The sequence below is a fragment of the Arachis duranensis genome, unplaced genomic scaffold, assembly GCF_000817695.3.
Source record: "Arachis duranensis cultivar V14167 unplaced genomic scaffold, aradu.V14167.gnm2.J7QH unplaced_Scaffold_232527, whole genome shotgun sequence".
Classification (NCBI taxonomy): Eukaryota; Viridiplantae; Streptophyta; class Magnoliopsida; order Fabales; family Fabaceae; genus Arachis; species Arachis duranensis.
The window spans coordinates 291,787-311,170 of record NW_026264853.1 but is presented as its reverse complement, the minus strand read 5'-3'; the positions used below and the strand labels follow the sequence as shown (position 1 = coordinate 311,170).

Sequence of the window (19,384 nt, the reverse complement as noted above, 5' to 3'; positions counted from 1 at the left end):
TAAATTTCATACACAACTTTACAAAATACATCTATATTTATATTTAGAAAAACAGCTATAAAACGCACCTATATATGTAGGGGCATACTAGGGTGTAAAAATAAAATTGTTTTTACATGTATAAAAAGATAGGTGTCAAAGTATAAATAATTCAATGGGAAAGAATTAATTACAGTACACTATTGTTAATTTGTTGGCCCACAGAAAGAGAGAGAGTGTGTGACTCTATGTCATAGAGACCACTTATTATTTGATTTATTGTTATTTGTTAATAAATATGTGTATCACTAATTAAATTAGGATTAAGTTCATTAGATGAAAAAATAAAAAAAATAAAATAAATATAATATTTTTTAATATTAACCAAAATATTTTTTATAAAATTTAAAGTCATTATTATTAAAAACGAAAGAATGTATAATTTAGGTAATAGGTAATTACTATTCATTTATTGTGGTTAACAAATTTAATTTGTTTCTATAATTATATATATGTTCTAAATATATTACTAATTATTTTTATACTTTTAATATTTTACATGTTTTAATTTATAAATTGAATTGATAAATTACTATTATTAAAGGTATTCCATTGTTTTTTGAAGAAAATTTTTTAATTTTGAACAAAAGACTAAATTAGAACGACATAAAATGCTTTAAACAAAAATAAAATATTTCAAACATTAAGGACAAAATTAGAACTTAGTTTAAATATTATGGACCAAACAATACTTTTTTAATTGTAAATTGTTATTTATTTTCAAATATTTAATATTAGAATAAAATATACTTTTATTCTTAATGTCTATAATTTTTTTAAATTATCTCTAATTTTTTATTTTATTTAATTTTATTCTTAACGTTTTTGATTCGTTCAATTTTATTCCCTACGTTTTCGATTTGTGTCAACACTATCCTTAAAAGTTTTTAATTTTGTCTTTAATAAAAATTTTAGAACAAAATTAAATACAACTAAATATAAGAGTATTTTTTAAAAAAATCACAAATATTAGGATAAAAACTATATTTTATCCTTAATAACATTATTAAAAAATAAATTAAATTTTTTGTTAAAGTCAAATTTCATATAAAGGATCCTAACTTATTATAATAAATTAAAAAATATATTAAATTATTCTTAATTTACTTAATTAAATAAGTAAAACTACGATAGAAAGTAAAAACTGATATTTAGAAAAAGAAAGAGACATTTTTAATAATAGTAATTTATCAAAAAGAAAAGAGAATTATTTAATTTAGAGTGACAGTCGAAAAGAGGATTCCTCACTTCTTTCTCTCATTTAAAACCGTGTATGAGGCTTTCATCTTGCAGGCTTCCTAAGTGGTAAAAGAAAGAAAAACTCGGATCAATCTATATTGACTGACCGCCTATTTATTATGTTGTTGTTAACAAATACCATTATTTTTTGTTTTGGATCTTTCAAATCATTCCTGTAGGAGGTCTGGATCCATTTTTTTAATGAGCCTTCGATATTTTTTTTTTATTCTGGTCCGCAATAATTATTTATTTCGATTTTTATATATCTTTATATCTATAATAAGTATTGGTATTTATTCAAATTTTATTTTTTTATTTTTGGTTGACAAAATTAAAGCCATTCTATCGTAAATTAAAAGTTTAAAACATGTAAAATAATAAAATAATTAATAATGTATTTAGAATATATAATTATAAAAACAAATTAAATTTGTTTACCACAGTAAACGAATATATAATAATTACTTATAACTATACATTCTCCTTTTTTAATAGTAATAACTTAAAAGAGTAAAAATAAATTAGTCTTTCATATCTTTCTTCTTTTTTTTTGTTTTTTTCTTTTTAAGTTAATCTCTACAATAATATTTATTTTTTTAATTTGTTTCATCTAGTAGACTTAATTCTAATTTAGTTAGTGATGCACATATTATTAACAATAAATCAAATAATAAATAGTCTTTATGATGCAGAGTCACAGACTCTCTTTCTTAACTTATTGTAAGTCTAAGAAATCAATAATTATTTCCATAAAAAAAAGAAATCAATATATAATTGTGTGCTATAATTAATTTTTTTTATCCAAGAGCTAACGGCGTGAATTACTGATGCTTTAACATTTATCCTTCTACACATATAAAAACAATTTCATTTCTACTCCATAGTATGCCCCATATATGTAATGCATTATGCTATCTTGTAATAAATCGTGAGCTTCATTCCCTGTATATCTTCCAAGATAGAACTATGGTTTTTAATATGGATTTGGATATATAGAGTACTTATTTATTCTCAATTAAATTTCTTCTGGTCGTGGTCACGATACCTTTTAAAGGTGTTGTTATCTTGTTTAATTAGATTCTGATTCCTACATTATTTTGTCTTAGTCAAATTATGATCACAACAACAATGATCGTCCTCGATGTCCATCGTCATCATTGTTATCATTTAGAGGCATAGAAGTGGGCTATTCATGAAGTAACTGGCATGCACGCCACACACGTGACTTCTTGAAGACTTCATATAGGGCTATACTACCTTTTCTAAATAAATTATAACCAGGGGGAGACTTGTTAAATTAATGATAATATAAATATATATAAATTTATATTAAATTAGACGTATTTTTTTAAATATTTTATAATACAAAAATTATTTATATTAAAATTGTATATATAAAGCTACATTTTTATTTGTTGTTTTTATTTTTGTATTTATTTTAATTGACGGATATAATTTTTTTATATGGTATTTGTCTTTTTTTTTGTTTTAGTGGTTGTTTGACTTATTTCTTTTTTCATATGTTCTTATAAAGACATGTTTTTTTTTGAATTATTAACTTGTATATATTTTTTATTATCTTTTTTTATTCTATTTTTGTAAATATGTTTTTCATGTGAAGATGTATTTTAGATTCGTTTACTTTTCTTTTTCTTTAATCTCTTGATTGATATGTCATTTAGATATGATGATATTAGTTTACTTTTCTTTTTCTTTAATCTCTTGATTGATATGTCATTTAGATATGATGATATTAGTGTTGGTAAAATTAGTTCCTATAATCAATGAATTGAAGAATATAAATGATGGTTTGCATAAATAAAATTTTTGTAGTATTATATGTTTTATTTGTTGTAATAGGAGTTGAGTTTTACTATTTTTTGTTGAGACAAATATCTTGGTAGCAGTGTAATTGTCAAGAGTCTTTTTTAAGATTAAAATAATCTACTTTGACTTTTAATATAAATGTGAGGCTATATAAATTCTTCAATTGAGATAGTGTTTTAGTGTCATTGTTGACTTGGAGTGTAATTATATTTAAGGCAGTTATACTCAATATTTTTTATTATTTTAACAAATAGTATAAAAATGGTTGTAGCACCTTGATTTGTAATCTTTAATTTAATTTTAAATATGTAATAATTATTGAGTTAGTAATTTATAATTTGATAGAATTTTTTGTATGATAAGTATAATTTGATAAAATTTGTATGAAGAAGGGTAGAGGTAGCAGTGACTCGGAGAAATAGGAAGTTTCTTTCGAACAGAAGAAGATTCTTTCAAATGGAAAGTGTAGGTGCAAAAGTTTTCAAAAACGAAACAAAGAAAGAGAGGAAAAGTATTTATAGACACGACAGGGACATAATGGTAAAGTCAAAGCGGTCATTAAAAGAGGTGCGTCGTTACCAATGTAACTGCTTCCCGCGTGTAAATACGCAAACTCCTAACGGACGCGACGTTTGATTAGACACGACTGTTGAGAAATTTTGAATCTCATCGGTTTCTCATCATGTCGGTTACAAGCCTGAGTTAAAATACTCGAGTCCAACTCTTAAAGGAAATAGATTATACTCGAATAGGGGCACTGTTCATACCCTACCCCAACACTAAGACCCAGGTCCGAATTAACTAAAGGCCCAATCCAATAATTGGCCCCCATTCGACACCGACCTTCTCTCAATAAGTCGGATCTAACCACGACTTGCTATAAGGAAGTCGGAAGTAAAGATTAGCTGGCAGATAACACCCATTTAAATAAGTAATTGCCCCTAAAATCTCTCAACTCACTTCCAGGAGTCATATCTCAACTTCTCTAAGATAAAGAGACGGTTATCTTCCTTAAAAGGTGGAACTACTTCAACGGTGGTTATTGGTTCACCACTATAAATACACTGACACCCCTTAGGTATCAAAGAAAGTTCCAATACTCTCTAAAAACTTGCTTAGACACTTGCTGACTTAGGCATCGGAGTATCTTTGCAGGTAACACCCTCTATTCACTCATACACACACAAGTCGGACGGAGGCGCCCAGACGTGAATCCAGTCAGAGGGTCCCCTCCTTCAAGCGATTGAGCCAATCTAACAAGTCCAACCCACCTATCTCTGGTTACCCATTGTAACAATAATTATATGTAAAGTATTACAAAAACTAAAAAAAAACTATAAATAGTAAAAGTAATAAGATTATTTTTGTCATAAATTTGTTTTAAAAATATAATAAATATTTTTATTTTATACCTAATTATCTAATAGAATTTTTTTTAAAATAGATAAACTCCTCTTTATTTGTTGGTGTAAATATTTTTTATAGGCGAATTACGAACTATAACATTATGTAATAATGATAATAGTCGTATGATATATAAGTAGGTTAAATGGGATAAAATTTAAATATTTTATAACTTAAAATTAATTATAATAATATTATATTATGACACTTAAAGCTTTACATCCATATAATTTTTTCATCCAAACTATCCAAGTAACTTCAATCAGACGTGCCTCCCCAATTTCCTTACGGATTTGTTATACACGCGTCTCATATGACGTAAACCTTGTTCTCTTCTCGCATTTTCGTTCTTCTTCTTCTTCAACCTAATAAAATTCGTCGTTCTCCTCTATTCGCATTTTTCTTCTTAGCTCGCATTCTTTATTATTGATCTGCATTGAATTCAACGTAATAAGTTCCGTCGTTCTTCTTCTTCTTTGTTTTCTTCTTTGATCTACACTTCTGAATGAAAACAATGAATGATTCAACTTCAAATCAATTGAATGAGGTGATCAACTTTCAATCAACAAGAATAGTATTTTTCCTCCTCTTCATCCTCCTCCTTCTTCTTTCAAATTCGCGCACGTAGGTTCTTCTTCTTCTGCTTCTTCTTCTTCGCGCACGCATATTCTTCTTCTCCTCCTCCTCCTTCTTCTTTCGTTATAATCATCACCAACAACACCAACATTTTGCTCAATTAAGTAGAGTTGTTCATTTTGATTCACTTGATTGTTAATGTATTCAGTTGAGTCCTTGTGCATCCAGAAATATTTTTCTTACTGATTGAATGTTTATCACATTTTATTCAGCACATGATTGTTGTTTGGTTTAGTGGTGTTGGTCATTTCAGTTCACTTGATTATTATGTATTCAGTTGACTTTTTTTGCATGAAAAAATGCTATTCTTGATGATTGAATGTTTATAATGTTTTATTCAGCACATGAATGTTGCTCAATTAAGTGGAGTTGCTCATTTTGATTTACTTGATTGTTAGTGTGCTCAATTGAGTCCTTGTGCATGTAGAAATATTTTTCTTTTATGATTAAATGTTTATGACATTTTATTTAGTACATGAATGATGTTCGGTTCAGTGGAGTTGGCCATTTCAGTTTATTTCTGTTCTGCACAATTTAAAACTCTTCCTCCTCACCTTCTACTGCTTCTTCACTAGGGAGAGAAAGAGGAAAAGACAAAAAAATACAGCAGCAATAACAACAAAAGAATGAACATAAGGAGAAAACACGTGAAGAAGAAGGAACGCAGAAAAAAAGGAGGAGAATGAGGAGGAGGAGGAAGGCAAATCTCTGTTGCTGTTTTTGTTTGTTTATGGTTGTTCCTTGCCAAATCTTCTCGTGATTCTTCTCCAGTCGTGGTTTTCGCAGAGAACGTGACTGAAGTTTGAGTGATTTTGAGAGAGATTTAAAGAAAAGGAACAGTTTCGTGTTGAGTAAGAAGTAACGTTTTTTCATAATGAGTGCGAAGTAATGAAGGATTTTCGAGCGCATGTTTTCACTTGTTATTAATGCGCGTGACTCTATTTGGACTTGGGCCAACTTGATTATATGGTTACATGGATGTGTAGCATGCCCATACACATATCATTTTTCAGTTATTGCATATAAGTAACTATAAAGTTAACACAGATGTTTTAAAATTTTATCATAATTGAATTTAAAAAAATATCAAATTTTTAAATTAATTTATTCAATTGATAAATTTACTCATAACATCCATAAATTTATACACATAACATCAATTATTTAATGTTAATAACATCCATAATTTTTACTCATAATATTCATAATTTCATACCTATGATGTCTATAATTAATAAATTTTTATAATTAATATTATCAAATTTTAAACTATATGTCTTATTGTATTTTTCAAATTATCTCATATGTGCACTAATAGATCATAATATTTATATTTATATTTTATTTTTTATTTTTAATAGTCTATATGTAAAATATAAATTATATAGTAGAAGTTGTTAAAAATTTTTAATTTAATTTTCATATTTTTTGTAGAGAATTATTGCATTTTAATGGATAATAATATGATTGAGAAATGTTAGGAATTTGATTTGAGAGAAATTGAAATTGATTTTATAAAGAACATTAATGACTTCAAACATACAGCAAAATAATAAATGATAAAAAGGATAAGTAATAAAAAGATATATATTACTTATTTATCAAAAAAATAAAAAATTTTATGTGACATTTTTATATTATAATTATTCTTTAGTTACCTAACATCACTCCAAATAATATATGCCTTAGTGGTGAAATAGATGGAAAGAGATAGTAGACAATTTTTATTTTAAATATGGTCCATGTGTGTATGATAATAGAGGATGATTCAGTTGTACCATATTCATAAATGTAGTATATAGAAAGGTGGATCTTACTATAAAGATTTTATAATTATTTATATGTGAAGATGTTTTATTATTATTATTTGGTGAATTGTAAAATTTAACTTTTTTATATGTTATAAAAAATATTATATTTTTTTTAGATGTGACTAAACAAATAAATTATACTTTTAACATAAATATCTTTAATAAAAAATGTTTACATCTTCATTTGAATGTGTCATATAAAAATTAGTGTTTTTAATTTTTTTTGAGAAAATAATGGAGCGCAAAAATTATATCCATCAATTTACATGATATATTAATTTTTAAAAAATTAAAAATCAAACTTTTTGATTTATCTTAAAAAATAAATTAAATTAGATTCTCTTTTTTTTATTTTCATAAATTAAACAAAATTTAAAATATTTTTAAATTAAAATCAAACTTTTTAATTTTTGTTTTTGAAATTTTTTAAAAAATTTAAAATATTTTTAAATTAAAATTGAATCTCCAATTTTATTTTCTCCAAACCGTCTTTATATTTTGATAAAAAATAATATTTGTTCACTACAATCAGCCATTATAAATATATATGTTGTTTATTAGGTTTAATTGTTCTGTTGGTCCCTATAGTTTTGCGAAATTTTTAACTAAGTCTTTATACTTTTTTTTCTTTTTAATTGGGTCCCTGCACCAATTTTTTTTCAATTGAGTCCCTACACTTTTTTTTTCCTTTTATTTAAGTCCCTACACCAATTTTTTTTAGTAGGGTCCTTATACAATTAAGCCAATTACTACCAAAAGAGACCTAATTGAAAAAAAAAAATTAGTATAGGAACCCAATTAAAAGAAAAAAAATATAGGAACCTAATTGAAAATTTCACAAAACTATAGGGATCAACAGAGTAATTAAACCTTTACCTTATTTTTAATGTATATTTTGTATTTTAATATATATTTTATATTAGTGACTAATTTTAATAATTTATTTTAATGTACAATTAATATAATTATATTAAAAATATGAATAATATTATATATCCAAATCTTTTTGTAAATCAAGTTTAACTAAGTTAAATAATAAGATTTAGAGTAATACTATCTATTGTCAAAAACATTTGAATATGTAGTATTATTCTAAAAATGTTATTGATGTAATTCCATATTTAATTTTGGATAAATTATTAAATTGATTCTTACGTTTAGGCGTAATCTCATTTTGATCTTTAAATTTTAAAGTATTATATTTGAATAAAAAAATTATTTAATTTCAATGTCCGTGAAGTTAAAGTTAAATAATCAATAAAATATCTTATATAAGAATAGTACAAGTACAAAATCGATGATGTGGCACTCTGCTAATTAAACAAATTTTTTATGCTGGTTTAACCGTCACAATTTGTATTTCTATGCAAGGGACTTGTATGTTGTATGCATGATACATCGTAACCAATAATCAATTTCGGTATTGTTTCATGCAGAGCAGAGCAGAGAAGAGACGATCCTAACTAACGTGAACTGCAGCTTAAAAAATTTTCATTCTCTAATTTCAATTACCCTCCAACCAAATCAAAATTAATTAATTAACACTCACTAATCAGATCTAATTGCATAGCTTCACTCTGAATTGAAATCAATAATGAAACTGTTACCTGTCAGTCGAGGTGACTGGAGTTGAGCCTCCCGCTCGATCGCGCGCGCCAAAGAGAGAGTATAAATAGATGTTTCTTCCATTTGAAAGCGTTCTCGGAAATCCGTTATTTATCTTCAACCACTCCAATGGCGAATTGAGCGTGACCTCTAGGGTTTTCTTATTGCTTCCTTTCTCGTTATTCCAGGAAGGACTAGCACCATCGTCATCAATGGATTTGTCCAAGGTTGGAGAGAGGATCTTGAACTCCGTCATATCCACCACATCGCGCAGCCAGCTGCTTCCCCTCTCCGATCGCCCCGAGGTAAATAAAAATGAAAGAAGATTCAAATGCGCCATTTCTAGTTTCAGTTAATTCCTATCTGAATCCATGGAGTTGAATCGTTGATTGTTGTTTTACGGTTTAGCTAAGACAACGTGTTTGAATCTGTTATGCATTGTTTGTGATGTGTCCGATTGATGCGAGTTTTTCAATCGTTTTAGAGACGTGTTCGTTTCGAGTTTCGGATTATATGATTTTCGGTGATCTGATATTCTGATTTGTTGCTCCGTGCGACTTGGAGTTTTAGCTCGTGCTTTTAATGAATGTGAAATGAATCTTTGTTGTTCTGCAGATTCCTGCTCGAGCTGCTGCGGCAGCTGCAATTGCTCGTGCTATTGCAAGATTGCCTCCTCACCAGAGGTATAGTCTTTCAACGAGTTCCGAGGAGTTGAGTTCCATATATGGGAGAAGACCTCATGATCAAGTGGTGGAGGAACTGGAGGATGGATTCTATGAAGAGGTGCTATGTGATGGCGTCTCTTTAGTTTTGATTGTGTGCTGATATTTTCTTGCATCCTCCTTTCTGTTGAAGGGACGTAGAGCATTTTAAATTTAAAATTGCTATGCTTTTACTTACATCTATTTACATACTTAATAATTATTAGAAGAAGATGAACGACGTCTGTAACTTGTAAGTAAATAAATATTAAGTTTCTCAGTACTTCCTTGCATCCACATGCAAGCATTTCAAATAGTTTCTTCTCATTTTTAATAGAAATGAACACAAATTATATGGATTTCATCACTGTTTTAGTAAGGTGAATGAATTCTTGGCAAATCCTAGAAAATTCTGATAAATATATCTTGCTGCAGGACTTTGATCCAGTTAGGCATGTTTTGGAGCATCTTTCAGCAAACGAAAACGAGAAGATATATTTTGAAAAACAGGTATAGTTCCTCCTACTGACACTTACTGTTTGTGGAATGCATTCTAACTGTTTTGAGGAAATCACTCCTTTGTATTACTTCTACTTTGAACAGTCCTTCTTAAACCCACAGTTGATGATAGTATGCAATATCAATTCTGGTGCACAGCATCAACTCTTTTGATAAGATGCCTTAGTCTGTGATTTTTAATGTAGGCTGCCCTTAGATTGACACAATTGGATAGAGTAGCGGAGCATTTATCACGTCATGTTATGGAGCATCATGAAGTAATGGGTAAGTTCAAGGATTAGTTCTCACCAACTATTTTGTGCTAGTAGATAATGTTATGCCTTTAGCATCCACCTCTTCTTTACTATCAAAATTCATGGTTTCCAATTATTGTGATTACCCATTTGCTAATCCAAAACTACAGTTCATGGTTCTATATTCATAAATCACTATATTGGAAGAATACAATAATACGTTATACTAAAATAGTGAACCCCTTTGTTCCAAGTTTATTTAGAAATTTGGGAAGCTCTGTATATGGAACCTTCTAGCTGCCTTTTATGGGTCATTTGACTCATTTCATTTAGTTTACCAAAGGTTCATATATTTACTTTTGGCCAGTGAAGGGGATGAATTTGGTCAGGGAATTAGAAAGAGACTTGAGGATTGCTAATGTCATCAGCATGGTAATATAAGCTTCAGAAGGTTTTTGACAACTCCTACTGTTACAAGATTTTTATGGTTCACTGGATTATTTTTAATAGTTTTTTTTTTTTTTAGAATGGAAGAAGACACTTGACATCATCTGTCAATGAGGTTTCAAGGGATCTGATTGTGAATTCTTATTCAAAAAAGAAACAAGCTCTTCTGGTCTCTCTCTCTCTCTCTCGCTCTCCATAGATAAGCGCCAAACGCTACCAATTTTTTCTTGTGTCATTGTGATTTGATTTCCCTTTCTTCATGATCGTGTAAACTTTGAATGATATTTGGCAGTAACTTTATGATACGTGCTTCTACATTCACAGGACCTGCTTCCAATCTTGACTGAACTTCATCGTGCATTTGTTATGAAATCAACACTTGAATCCCTCGTTGAGGAAGGGAGTTACTGCAAGGTGTTCTTCTCTATTTGTTTTGCTGCTGTGTATGGCGTTCTATTTGTTTTTGCTGTTTATTTTGAATGAAACCTAGGTTCCAAAACGTACAATTTTTTTACATTGATAATTATGCAGGCATTTCAAGTGTTTTCTGAGTATTTGCAAGTCTTAGATAGCTTGTCAGAGCTCTCAGTAATACAAGAGATGAGTCAGGGTGTGGAGGTGAATAACAAATTACTATTTACGAATACAGCTGTCTTCTAATATTTTCTTTACATCCGAGTAACTTATGTAATAAAATCCATTCTTTTGCACTTGTGTCAAAACACAAATCCCCGATGACAATATAAGATATGTTTAACTGCTTGATTTCCTCAATCATATGATTACTTAGGTTTGGCTAGGAATAACTCTACAGAAGCTGGATGGTCTTTTATTGGAAATATGCCAGGAGTTCAAGCAAGATGGTTATATAACAGTGAGTGTGCAGATTTTATGTTTTGTATTTTTATTTCCTTTCGCAGGAAATTGATTGTTGTTCTATTTTCATGGAGCTAGTAGCAAGCAGACAGTTTTGTGATGAGCCTTTGGACTTGCTTTGTTGTACTTTTCCTTCAATGGCAAATTTGGCAACATTAAAAATTATGTATGGAGGTTGAACGTTAGTTTTGTAACATAAATCCATATACAGTTGAACTACTGTAGTCAATCACGCGCCAATAGGTTCTTCTAATTTGGACTAGCTTTGACTAAATAAACTATCATCACATTATCATATTTTCAAAAAAGAATTGGTTGCCAAAACGTGTTTTTATGACTTACCCAGGTTCATTTAGCAAGACATTCTGAAAAACATCTGTTTGTTTCATCATCACATGTTTGCTCACGCATGTTTTTATTAGCATGTTTTCATTATGACAATAATATCTATCTCTGGTTCAATTTAAAGTCAGAACATGGCTCGTTTATATATAACAAACCGCTATCAACATTTGACCCCAATGGATGTGCTGTGTATGCTGAGATTTTCTATTGGACTACTGGTATATTATCAAATCGGAATGTAATACAAGCTGAGTTGATACAGGTAATCGATGCATATGCATTAATGGGAGATACAACTGGCCTTGCTGAAAAGATACAAAGTTTCTTCATGCAAGAAGTTATTTCAGAAACCAACTCTGTGTTAAAATTTATTGTGCAAGAGGTATGACAATATGTTCTTCCTGACTTCCTCTGTAGGATCATCTGGGTTTCTACCTGTTTGGTTTGTGTTTTCAGTTTTAATGTTTTCTGTTTTAGAAATTTTACGAAGGCAAAAGTAAAACAGGAAACATGATTTATTGTTTTCCCTTTTGGGATAGGGGCAATATGGGTACTAGCTTGTGATATTTTGGGATGGATGGGTTAAGCAACTCTAAGAGGCTCCTGATGTATTTTAATTCTGAATTATTTAACTTTTCTTGTTAGCGACTAGCTAAAGATCTGTCTACCTGATTCTCTCTGTTTCTTGTATATGTTATTATCAGTTAATTGCAGTAAATAATCCGTGACATTGCAGTCTGATTCATGAGTCTTAAGAGTACAATATATTCTTAATGAGTGAAAAGAAAACAACGGAAATCGGTATTGTTGAAAGAGATGGATAAGCACAAGTTTTTACTGCTTGATTTAAAGGATTATAATTTCTTTTCCCTTCATCCAAATTGGCAGAGAACTTGTTTAATTATAATGTTGGTCTCTCTTGCAGGAGGAAGAGTTTCCTTCACAAAATAGTAGGTACTTTTCAATTCCCTTCACATGCTTAGTTACCATCTTGTAGTCACCAATTACAATACTTTTGTTGTGCTTCATGAATGTTATTTGATTCCAGGCTCACTTACAGCGATCTATGCCTTCACATACCTGAATCTAAGTTTAGACAGTGCTTATTAAGAACATTGGCTATTCTATTTGAAATTATGTGTTCATACCACGAAATTATGGATTTTCAGCTAGAAAGAAAGGTAAACTTGGGTTTCTTCTAACGAGATATTACTTTCTTCTCTGCTTACATATATTCATATAGGCTGGAATTAGGTCAGTATTTATTCTTGGCCTCCTATCAGCAGCCGATGCTCTTTTTTTTCGTGTGTGTGTGTGTGTTATCATTTATTTACATTGAATTAAAGCATCTATGACCCAAGCAGTTAGGAGTTCAATCTTTATGTCCCTATTAAAGTGACAATAACGTCTTATACATATTAGGTAGGATTGCCTTTGCGCATCAATTATACTATTTGACACTACCAGGGGGGAAATTTTAAAATTTTCAGTAAAAGCTCAATAGCTCTTTTATAAAATAGTTTCCTGTAAATGGTTCGAGAGTATTCCTCAATTCTTTATAATCAGAATATGTTCCATTTGATGCCCATATAGCTACTGCATAAAAGGAACATGTTACTTATGAAATGAAACCCAATCATAAGGAAGTTCGAGGAAACCTAGGTTTGATTTGCATTTGGTCGAGCAAAGTACTACTCAATGGTAGATTACATGTATAACTAGAATTTAAACACCAATATGCATCTAATCTTAAGACTAGGAATAAAGCTATTCACGCTGAGTGCAGTATAACAAGAATTTAGTTTTTTGATATATGCTATTCATTCTAATTACGTTTGGTCAATTTTACCTGCAGGATTCAGTAGACCAAACTTCAAATACGTGCAACAATGACATTTCCAGCAGTCCAGGTGAGGCTCAGGAAGTTGTTTCAGATGTAAGAGCCAGCAACAATTCTGTGTTCAGTCCTGGGGATGTAATGTGTGGCTCGTCTTATAGGGAGGAATCTGCAACAGTTACCTCACTAGCTGAAAATAATGTAAATGATGGTTCACCATCAAGTGGTTCTCATGATCCAGTTGCTGAGGCTTCTAGAAAGGAGGACAACATAGAATCAAGCATTGATTCCCCATGGTATCATCTTCGCAAAGATGCAACAGCATTTGTTTCACAAACTCTTCAAAGAGGATGCAAGAATCTATGGCATCTTACTACTAGTCGTGTGTCAGTATTGATTTCTTCTTCTGCTGCTGCTTCTGCTAGTATTCATCAGTTCCTGAAAAATTATGAAGACCTCACTGTCTTCATATTGGCTGGGGAAGCCTTTTGTGGAATTGAAGCAGTTGAATTCAGGCAGAAGTTGAAGCTTGTCTGTGAAAACTATTTTATAACTTTTCATAAACAAAATGTACATGTAAGTGAACTAAGCGCTTCTCCTTCTTCGTAATTGTTTCTTATCATAGTGGTTAATTGCGATTTCCTTTGAGCCTTGTATGATATTAGAGATAAGTACTAGGTACTAGTTTGAGATCTGCAAATCATGGCTCTATATGCAATCCAAAATCATACATAATGATTAATTTTGTAGGTTTGTTACTATTTTTAGGCACTTAAAGTGGTTTTGGAGAAAGATTCTTGGTTAAAATTACCTCCAGATACAGTGCAACTTGTCAGTTTTGCTGGACTTACTGGTGATGGTGCACCATTGATTTCTTTAACTAATACCAAATCAACTAATACCAGTGCAATTGATTTGGATAAATCAGTAAACTTCACACACAGTAGAGCTAGGAAAAGTGGGTTTTCTGATTGGATTAGAAGGGGAAACCCATTTTTGCTAACATCATCAACCCCTAAAGAAGGTCATGGTTACTCCCAACCCAATGGAATGATTCATGGTGATATTATTGATGGGGGCTCAAGAAACAACTTCGGGGGTGATAAAGTCCAGCCTAAGAAAAATGATTCAGTGCAAATGAAGGGTGATGATTCTGTTTCTGAAGATGAAAATGAGGATCTTCTTGCTGACTTTATTGATGAAGACAGCCAACTACCTAGTCGAATTTCAAAACTGAATCTTAAAAGAGGTTATGCTTCCCATTGTAATGATGATGAGAATACAGCACACACCGGATCTTCGCTATGTTTGCTAAGGTGAGTTGTTTTCCGTTTTGCATGAACAAAATCAGCTATTATCATGTACTATATTTTGTCTCTGCCACTTTTTGAATGGGTTTATTGAGTTATTTGATGCTTTAAACATGTTAGGTGTATGGATAAATATGCAAGGCTTATGCAGAAAATAGAAGTAATAAATGTTGAATTCTTTAAGGTAAGCTCTATTCTACCGTCAAAGCACTTGTTTACCCTTTCTTGGGGCCCAAAGGCCGGGACCGCTGCCAAGATTTGCTATTTTCAAATATAAGCCATCATTATGGTTTTAATTTTTCCTCTGAATTCTTTTTCCTGATTCAGTATACTGCTGCAGGGAATATGCCAGTCCTTTGAGATTTTTTTCCATTTTATATATGAAACTTTTGGTCAGCTGAATAGTAGTTCAAGTGGAAAAAGTTCACCCTGTTCTCATAATCGTAAGTGATATAGTCAGTAGGGTATTACATTCTCAAACATTGGCAATAGAAGAATCCTGTATTTATTCATTTCTAGTGGTTGAATATAACTGGGACTTGCAGATCGGCTGAAGACAGCCTTGTCCAGAATAAAGCAAGACTGTGACATGTGGATGATGAAACCCCAGTCATCACCCACGTCTCTAGGTTCACCATTTGTACATGCAGAGTTGACCCCTACAAGTCCTCCTGGCATGAATTTTGGTCATTCTTCAGGGAATTCATTGGGTCTCACGGTATGCATTTGAGTTCATCATTTTGTATCATATAAATAATCTAGTTCTTCAACTAGATTATTATGTCGCAGGAAAGGTGTGTAGCTGTTGACGCTCTGTCTCTTGTTGCTCGGACACTGAATAGATCCAGAGCTCATCTCCGATCAATGCTTTTGCAGAGTAATACAACTGTACTTGAGGATTTCTATGTGCATCTGGTATGTGGAATATCATCCCTGAGGTCTGAGAGATTAGACTAAATTAAAATACTTTTGTTGAAGCCTTAAATTTTAAGGCACACTTAACATATTTACTGAGGTCTCTACTTCCAGCCAAAAAGCATGCTTGGATTGGATCGTTAGGATTTTTATTTTATCTACCTGTTTAACTCTAGTTGATTCATCCTTTAATACTTAATATAAAATTGCTCAATATATATGATAATGATATCTAAGGATTTCCTTAGGTGGATGCTGTTCCAGATCTTATAGAGCATGTTCATAGGACAACAGCAAGACTCCTTCTTCATGTTAATGGGTAAATATGACTTGAACTCTTGGCTGTGGCTATGAATCAAACAATATTTCTTAAGTTTCAAATTAATCTCCATGATAACAATGTGGGTCAGTCTGTTAGAAATATCAGTTGAAGAGAAAAGTTATATGATGCTTAAACTATTGTTTAATAAAAGGATCAATTTGATGTTCTTTGGATATATGTGGTGTTGTTCTCCAATAAACACGACTTTTGCTATTTTTTGAGAAAACAAAGGATGAGGTGATTAAAAATTAATAAACTGGTTATATTATTATTAGAGAAAGCAATTCAAGCACCTAAGGAATTTAGCTTATAAGTTGCGTCCTTAAGAAAAATGATATCCTTATAATGTTTGACTAGAAAGTCTCTTAATCGTAAGTCAGATTAGGAAGGGGACAATACCACAATGCTAAAATTACTAAAATGACTCCTACTCATATCGAATCAGTTTAGCCCTACTCAGTTTAGAAATCTTATTATCCAAGAGATAGTAACAAGAACACAGCCAAAGTGCAAAACACACCATATGCACAATGGCAATCTTCTGTGATGTTTAAAGAGCACAGAATTCTCTTAGCAAAGGCTTGTGTTTGGTGTTCAATGCAGATTGTGGTTCTTGTGTTTCCTTAAAATACCCACTGGTCCTAATTAATTTGGTCTCTTCACCATTGAGAACTTTCAATTTATATATTGTATGACTTTAGAAATTTATTATTATATAGTTTTGGTTTTTTTAAAGTTACAAATTTCTATATTTTTTGTCGACATTTTACAGGTACGTCGAACGCATCGCCAATTCTAAATGGGAAGTGAAAGAGCTAGGTCTAGAGCATAATGGGTTTGTATTTCTGGATCATCTTAATATATATTCAATGGCAATAAAACTAGCCTAGGAAAGGGTTAAGTCTCTCGAATATTCAGCAGTATACATGTTTCTCAGTATCAGTAAATAATACACACACCGAGAGGAGTGTGATATCTTTTTTGGTATTGCCTTAATCCTAGAAAATCACTAGCATTTTCTATTACTTTATCCATACCTGATATTAGTTCCTACAGTATTTTACCTCATTGTTCATCTTGGCCTTTGTGTCTGAGACGACGTGGTATAACTTAATAGGAGAGTGTTAGGGGAACAATGATTATCTTGAACAACATGAACAACCACCAATCAAATACAAGTATATTACACCCTAATTTAATGCTACTCATTAAATTTACTCTTTTAACCCTATAATTCACATTGTTTACACATTGTTCAAAAATGTTATTAATTATCTATACTTTTTCAACTTAATATTTAGCTCTCTTGGTGCTATGAAACAACAACTATATAGGTAAAAAATGAGAAATGGATCCTCTCCAGTTTTTTTAACATTAGACAAAATGCAGTGTGATCTCTCACCTTTGATTCTATAAGTGGGACCAAAAATAAATAAGAGAGAGAACAATCAATGGTTAGATTAAACACTGAATACTATCCAGTTTTTTTTTCACTGGAGAAGATCTACTCCCATAAAAAATGTATACTATTTAAAGAGAACATATAGCTGCAACTTCTTTCCGATTTTATTATATTTAATAATAAATGAGCTGCATTCTGCATGAAGTTCTGATTTAAATTGTTGTTATAGGTATGTTGATTTATTGCTGGGGGAATTTAAGCATTATGCAGCACGACTTGCTCATGGTGGAATTCGTAAAGAGGTATTGCTCTTGCTCGATGTTGCATATGACATATACATGTATACATATAATTCAGTTACAAGTTCTGATAACCCAAAGCAAAAATTAGTAAATATCGGTTACAATTTCATACTATTGTTTAATTTTTGAAACCAAAAAACCAAAGTAATTACTCTAGTCTTTCAAGTATAAACGTGATCTTTGAATGTGTAGATTCAAGACAAACTATTGGACTATGGACTTGAAATCCTAGCAGAAACGCTTGTCGAAGGACTTTCACGGGTGAAGAGATGTAGTGATGAAGGACGAGCTCTAATGTCATTAGATCTGCAGGTTAATTATTTTTCAGACATGTTTAAGGTCAATTTTAAGATGTGTATTATTTGGTGTTTAATTTTTGTTTAATTTATTTTTTATAATAAATTTTAAATATTTAAAATTTACTAATTTTTATACTTTTAAATTAAATATAATTTTTTTTAGCATTTAAACACCAAATTTTTAAGTTGCATAGTATTCACCTATCTTAATATCTTTTTAGTGCTTTGAACAAATTGAATTTCAAGTCAACATGGACTAATAATTGTGGCCCTGCGATATATCGTAATTTGATCCTATTTCACTGTTGAATATTATGTAATTTTTTTTATTGAAAAATTTACCAATGTCTGAAATACTTTCAAAGTTTGAGCTTTTAAGACAACAAATTTTTTCTACATCTTAGTGTCAATCAAATCTATTGTTATGGAGTAAGTCTTAATTGCAGACAAAACGTCAAAACCAATATATTGATAAATCCTTCTTCCCGTCGTAGTTGTAGCTTTCAGTTGCCCTATGTTATATTAGGATTTTTTTTGCTCTCCTTTCAGGTTTTAATCAATGGGCTACAACATCTTTTGTCGTTGAATGTGAAGTCCAAGCTACAAATGGTTGAAACTTATATCAAGGTAAGGAAGAAAGGAACCAATAATAAGGATCTCATCAACCTGGTAACATTACACACTCCACTTGCGTTTTCATATACAAAATACTCTTGGTCATAAGGTCAAAATAAATTTCCTTTCGCCTATCATTTACTATTTGATAATGTCACATATTTCTTGTTTGACGCTTCCATTATGGGGCAGCCAAAATATAATTTTCTTACGGACATCTACACTTTCACTTCCAAACCAGGCTTACTACCTTCCTGATAAAGAATATGTGCAATGGGCACATGCACACCCGGTAAGGACATTCCATTTATGTGGCTTCATTAAAAGTTCTCACACGAACTTTAATAAAGAATTCCATCCTTTGCAGGTATATAGTAAAAGCCAGATTGTTGGACTGGTCAACCTGGTCGCCTCTATGAAAGGTTGGAAGCGGAAAACCAGGTTGCAAGTACTAGAGAAGATTGAGTGATGTTCCTCTCCCTTTTTCTTCTATTTTATTTTCTAAAAATTTATTGTTATGTCTCAGGCGTATATATAGAATCTTTGCTCCTTTTATCCTTAGTCTACTTTATTCCACTCTTGGGCGCTCTTTGTAAAGTAGTGTATATTGCATGGTATTTAAACTCTTGATAATTACGGAGTAATTTTCTTTCCTGAATGTGTATCTTCTGGAAATATCCTTAGTCCTGTATGTAGTGTA

At 30.8% G+C, this 19,384-nt stretch overlaps 1 protein-coding gene across 1 annotated transcript; it reads left to right on the top strand.

Moving 5' to 3' along the window:
• The first annotated feature begins 8,550 nt into the window (after positions 1 to 8,550).
• On the top strand, positions 8,551 to 19,384 carry LOC127744205 (uncharacterized). The gene is made up of 26 exons (XM_052256486.1): positions 8,551 to 8,565; positions 8,750 to 8,866; positions 9,177 to 9,344; positions 9,698 to 9,772; positions 9,967 to 10,045; positions 10,382 to 10,446; positions 10,541 to 10,630; positions 10,786 to 10,875; positions 10,993 to 11,079; positions 11,252 to 11,335; positions 11,945 to 12,064; positions 12,608 to 12,636; positions 12,731 to 12,863; positions 13,538 to 14,095; positions 14,288 to 14,835; positions 14,950 to 15,013; positions 15,170 to 15,272; positions 15,375 to 15,547; positions 15,619 to 15,744; positions 15,993 to 16,063; positions 16,839 to 16,901; positions 17,698 to 17,770; positions 17,963 to 18,082; positions 18,619 to 18,696; positions 18,926 to 18,976; positions 19,052 to 19,384. The coding sequence occupies exons 1-26, from the start codon at positions 8,551 to 8,553 to the stop codon at positions 19,151 to 19,153; spliced, it is 3,282 nt and encodes a 1,093-aa protein (XP_052112446.1). The 3' UTR covers positions 19,154 to 19,384.

Excerpts from the sequence above, each read along its gene's own strand:
- LOC127744205 (XM_052256486.1), top strand. Across the intron at positions 12,637-12,730 it reads TTTCCTTCACAAAATAGTAG|GCTCACTTACAGCGATCTAT; the intron begins GTACTTTTCAAT and ends ATTTGATTCCAG. Across the intron at positions 15,745-15,992 it reads AGGATTTCTATGTGCATCTG|GTGGATGCTGTTCCAGATCT; the intron begins GTATGTGGAATA and ends GGATTTCCTTAG.